This window comes from Octodon degus, unplaced genomic scaffold, assembly GCF_000260255.1.
Source record: "Octodon degus isolate 3935 unplaced genomic scaffold, OctDeg1.0 scaffold00032, whole genome shotgun sequence".
NCBI lineage: Eukaryota > Metazoa > Chordata > Mammalia > Rodentia > Octodontidae > Octodon > Octodon degus.
In genome coordinates, this window is record NW_004524608.1 from 6162099 (window position 1) to 6167712 (window position 5614).

At 43.3% G+C, this 5614-nt stretch overlaps 1 protein-coding gene across 2 annotated transcripts in view; it reads left to right on the top strand.

Moving 5' to 3' along the window:
- The window catches only part of Nup205 (nucleoporin 205), a 75282-nt gene extending 70035 nt beyond the window's left edge, over window positions 1–5247 (top strand). For both annotated transcript variants that reach the window (XM_004629857.2, XM_023713679.1), the window contains exons 40-43: window positions 896–1019; window positions 1443–1571; window positions 2204–2277; window positions 4918–5247. In XM_004629857.2, coding sequence (XP_004629914.2) covers window positions 896–1019; window positions 1443–1571; window positions 2204–2277; window positions 4918–5070 — 480 coding nt within the window. In that variant the 3' untranslated portion in view covers window positions 5071–5247. The remainder of the gene's footprint in view (window positions 1–895; window positions 1020–1442; window positions 1572–2203; window positions 2278–4917) is intronic.
- Window positions 5248–5614: the final 367 nt, after the last annotated feature.

The window sequence follows — 5614 nt, forward strand, 5'->3', positions numbered from 1 at the left end:
AAAAAAAAAAAGCAATATAGAATTTATATGCAGCATTTTTTAAATTTTTTAAATGTATTTGGTTGTTGCAGGGTCTCACTACGCAGCTTGGACTCGTGGTGATCCTCCTGCTTTCAGCCTCCCCAGCAGTGGGATCACAGGCATGCACCACTACACCTGGACTCTGGCTGGCTCAGCCTGTCCTGAGACGGGGTTGAGGGACATGTGGTGCTGGGGTCCCTGCACTTGCCTAAGCTTTCCTAAGCAGATGCTTTATTCTGCTGCGCTATCTCGCTGGCCCTGTCCTATGAACCTTAAATGATTACTTAGTTTACTGCTGTATTTTTAGGGAATAATGCAGGAAAATTTGAGTGTGGGCACAATTCTTTTTAAAAATATGTGACCCATGAGTTGGTTGCATCTGTAGGTGCAGAACCTGGTGCTGTGCAGGGCCGGGTCTGCAGGATGACTCACGGTCATACCCACAGCATGTGGGCTCCAGCAGCTGCTGCAGTCCACCTTCTGTCCATGTCCACAAACATATGTGTACGCCAGGGGCAGCTTTGGTTGATTGCTGCCTATTCGCTTTGCCCTAGACATCCACATTTCATTTTTGTCAGAAGATGACTGATGGCTTTCGGGGAAGTGCCCCATGGCATTGTTTCACCTGCTGCTTGCACAAGCAGGCTCTGTTCTTTTTGTTATAAGAGCTTTGGGCTGGTAAGCCCCTCAACAGGTTGGAAGTGTGTGCTTCCAGGACAGAAGGTGAACACTGCTGTGAATAAGACAGTCTTGTCCCCAAGGGTATTTGAATTTGAGTACTTCCCATAGCACTTACCACAGTGAGCTGCTAATGGTAGACAAATTTGTTAAATTTGTTCCAGGTTATGTCATTCTAATTTTTTTTTCCTCCTAGTTGTGTCAGTCTGTGATGCATGCTGGTGTTGATAAAATCTCCACTGCCCAGAAATATGTCCTGGCGAAACGCTGCTTAGTGAAGCTGATCAACAATCGAGCCAAACTACTCTCCCTGTGTTGTTGTATCCTTTATGAAGGCGTAGACTTGGATGGTGACCTTTTAACGTAGGAAGTGTTTACTGGCAGTCACATTATTTGACGACTAAAATTAGATGCGAGGGGACATAATTACTGTTGTTTTCCTGTAAATGCCTGATACATTTTCAAATTGTAATATTTTCTTTTGCATAGCCAGTAATGTTACCATATATACAGAGCCTTTGTGTCAGGGCAGGGGTGAGGACTCCCGGCTGGTAGTGCATACCCAGCCTGCTACCTGCGCAGTCCCTGGCTGCTCTCCCTGGAAGCTCCTCTTCAGACTGCACTGTCTGACAGGCTACAGGGGGCTACATCACTGTGGAAGTGCAGCCTCTTCCTTTCCTGCTCCTCAGAAGCTGCGGTGTAGAGACATACCATGAGGTTACTGTCCTTTACCAGGAGTGCAGTTATCATAGAGACCTGCCTCTTTGTTCTTTGGCGCCACCTGGAGTACTACTTGTTACACTGCTCACCCATGAATTCCCAAGATTCCTTGTTTGCCTCCAGACCCTTATTTAAAAGCAGAAGACTGCAAGGTAAACTTTATTCTGCAAATTAGTGAACCATAAATGCTGATGTATTATAATACCTTGAAGAAGTACTAGTTCTTTATTTTGACAATGAGGTCCTGGTATGTTGTCCAGCATGGTATTGAACTCCTGGACTCAAGTGGTCTTCCTGCCTCAGCCTTTTCAATGGCTGGGAATACAGGTGTGCCAACTGCATCCAGCTGTTTTTATCCACAGTGTCTGAGAGCCAACTCCTAGTGGCTCTTCACCTGCTTGCAGTGAAGCGCTGACTGCTCTGGCATCCCCTGGTCACGCAGTTCTCTAGAAGCATAGCAGCAGGACAGCCATGAGGCTGTGACGCCTCGTTGCAGAGAGGCGGTGTAGCTCTTGGGTGTCTCGGTCTCTTCATTGTGGGAACAGAAGGAAGGCGTCAGAGCGTGGGCCTGGCCCCAGGAAGCCTGCTGAACCCTGTGTGGCTGAGAGCTGCAGATAGATGGGGTCCCCAGGCAGGACTCTGCGGCTGAGAGCTGCAGATAGATGGGGTCCCCAGGCGGGACTGCTTCTCCCTGGCCTGCTGCTCTGCTAGGCAGGTTTTCTTTTCCACTGTTCTGGAGACAGACTTGCAGAGCTCATGTGATGGCTGTGTCTCTTGTCTCTAGATTCCTTCCCCTCAGAAGCCAGTCTGGACTTCAGAATTGGGCCAACCGTCGTGAGCCAACACGATATAGAGCAGGTAAGGCTATATTCTCCTTGTTAAAGTAAAAAGGCAAGTCAGTGGTGTGAAAGATTGTCATTTTCAGTGTTGCGTAACAGAGATCTGAAATACATTCTCACTTGGCTCCTTAACAGCTAGGTGGCTTGGAACAACTTAATTTCTGAGCCTCCATTTCTTCATCTAAGACATGATCATTCAACCTCAGAAAGATCTTGTCAGAGATAGGTGAGATTTCATGTAGGTAAAGTTCTCAGTGGTGAGTGTTAGTGAACCATAATTGTTAGGTGTTATGGACTGTGTTTTAAGTCAACTTTATATAATCATAATTAAATGCCTGAGATAATTATTTTATCAGGAGGAAAGATTTATTCTGGTTGACAGGTTTTGAGGTTCCCACCCAAATTGGCCTCATGGCCCCGGGCCTCTGGTGGACATGCAGGTGAGCAGGGTGCAAAAGAGAGAAAATCCGTGGTCCTGGGGTCCTCTCTTCAGAGCATATCCATCATGACCTAAGGGCATCTGTGGGAACAAAGCCTTTATAACACAGGGATATCGGGCTATTCACCCCCAATTTATAGCAGTGTGTACATAAACTTTGCAGAAGTTTTAGACACAAAGTATCACTGGACACTTAATTTTCCATGAATAATTTAGGATGAGATTGAAAAATTCCACTGTATTAGAAATGGAAAAATGAGAGTGCTAAAGTAGTAGCAAGAGTCTCAGAGTCTCAGTCTCTCTCTCTCTCTCTCTCTCTCTCTCTCTCTCTCTCTCTCTCTCTCTCTCTTTCAAAAATGAGAATTAAACTCAGGACCTTGCACTTGCCAGACAGACAATGTGACACTGAGCTATCTCTCCAGCACCAAGGGCTTGTTTCTAACCAAGCAGGTATGAGAGTGTGGATTAGGGATGTTGGAGTATAGCTAAATCTGCTTCTAGGGACATGATGTCTTTAGTTATGATGTGAGAGGCCTCTTCCCAAATCCCTATTTGCTGCCTTTCTTAAATCTGATAGTTGAGTCTTAAGACAGAAAGAGAGGTGCAGCAGCTCTTAGACCAGCTCCTCAAGTGTCCTGGACAACACATTCATCCTGGACCTACCTGTATTTGCCTCTCAGTGACTTTATAAAAGGAAGCAAGGGTTGAGGCCATGTATAGAAGTGGCCAAAGAAGAAATTGTCCAGAAGAGGTTTAATAAATGACTATCGTCCCAGTTAGATTCTTCTGTTTTAAAACTAACCTTAAAAATGGAAGATGAGGGGCCGGGGAGATGGCTCAGTGGAATAAGTGCTTCCTTGGCAAGCGCAAGGGCCTTAGTTCAATCCCCGGTTCCACAAAAGAAAGAAAGAAGGAAAGAAAGAACGAATACAGTTGCCAGGGTTCGATCCCCAGCATGCTGTGCTGGCCCTACCCCCGGGGCGTGCTGAGATGGTGATTGAGATTGGGTGTGGTGGCGCACACCTGTAATCCCAGCGCTTTGGGAGGCTGAACACAGGAGAATCACTACGAGTTGGATCTACATAGTGAGACCCCATAGACCCTTACTAAAATACGAAGAAAAAAAAAAAGACGGAATGAATCATCTCATTCTTGCTGATTTTAGTGCAAAATTAAAGGCACGTAGATTCATCTACTTTTGTACTTAATTTTGCCCTTTCAGTGTGACATCAAAAAGATAATCTAAAGCTACGTATTCCTTGGAAATACAGATGGTGAAGTGCATACCAGCTCCCCCATGCCAGGCCCCATTGCTATTTCTGTTTTTCTTTCTTTCTTTCTTTCTTTTTTTTCTTTTTTGAGGAACTGAGGATTGAACTCAGGTCCTTATGTTTGCCAGGCAAGCGCTTATTCTACTGAGCTATCTTCCCAGCCTCTCCGTTGTTATTTCTCACAAACAAATACATACAGATGTTTTAACTGCGAAATAAAGTGGAAAGCAAATGTCTCTCCCACATCACCCTTCCTCCTCCTCCTATTTTCTTCTTCATCTTTATCTTCTTCTTGTATTACTATGTTTTAGGCTGATGTACAACTTACAATAGTCCTCCTGCCTCAATGTCCCTTCTTTTTCCCACAAAGGCACCTGCTCTTTAACTTTTTTCTTCCTTTTTTGGGGAGGTGTGTGAGGAAAGATCTTAGTAGTTCAGTCTGGGTTTTGAGGAGCTCGCTATCCTCTTGCCTCAGCCTCTCAGAGGACTGGAATTAATAGAAGTCTGTCTCCATGCCTGACTTCCTAACTCACTTATGTGGCCCTTTTGGAATTTTTTTGCATATATGTCAATGTATCAGTATTGGTAATTATTGTAATTTAAAAGATTCATTTATACAAGAAAGGAAAGAGGAAAAAACACTAGAAGGATCATAAAATTTTTTTCTTTTTTCTTTTTTTTTTGGCGGTACTGGGGATTGAACTCAGGACCTTGCACTTGCCAGGCAGGCACTTTTTCTACTTAGCTATCTCCCCGGCCCCAGAATCGTAAAATTCTAAGGTAGAAAATGTGAATGTGTAATTAATGTGGTACCATATGACAGAAATCCAGAAGTGTTTTATTTTGGAAAGATCATATTATAAAAATAGAAAGCTATTTTAAGTTGGAAGCTGTAGAGAGAAGATATTTGAGACAGCGATTCTAATAATCTTATCTGTGTTGCCTCTAGCTTCAGGCTGATGCCATCAACGTATTTGGAGAATCACTACAAAAGAAGCTTTTAGACATTGAAAGATTATATTCAAAAGTCCGATCTCGCTATAGTTTCATACAGGCTCTTGTCAGACGTATCAGCGGCCTATTGAGGTTGTCAAGGACTTGAGAGCCTGCACCAGTGCTCTTCTGTGGAAGAGATGAACTGGGGAAAACATCTTTTTACAGACTACTTTGTTTCTAAATTATGACCAAAAATATTTTGGTATTTCTTTATATATGGAATCTTTTTTTGTAAACGTCTTTGCCTGATTCTGTCCTCACGTAAAAAATAAATACTTTTTAAGAAAACTGAGGAAATTTACAGTCAGTTTTTTGACATTTTTTTCTAGGAAGTGATCAGCATCATTGGGAATCTAAACATAGAAACCTTTTATGGTGATGGTTTCCCCTACAGATATTGTGAATGCTCAGTTAGAGGCATCACCTGGAAATGCTCATATTTTTACCCTTTTATGTCACACTTTTGATACTTTTTATCCTCACTCTATGTGGTAGAGTGAATAAAAGATTACAGCCATGCCTTGTCTCCTACCAGCTACTCAGACTGCAAACATACACTGTGGACATGTCTCAAAAAGTGACACGATCTCCAGAAATTAGCTTTTGCCACTTTTCTGCAAAAATAACAATTTGGTAATTTGCATTTGTAG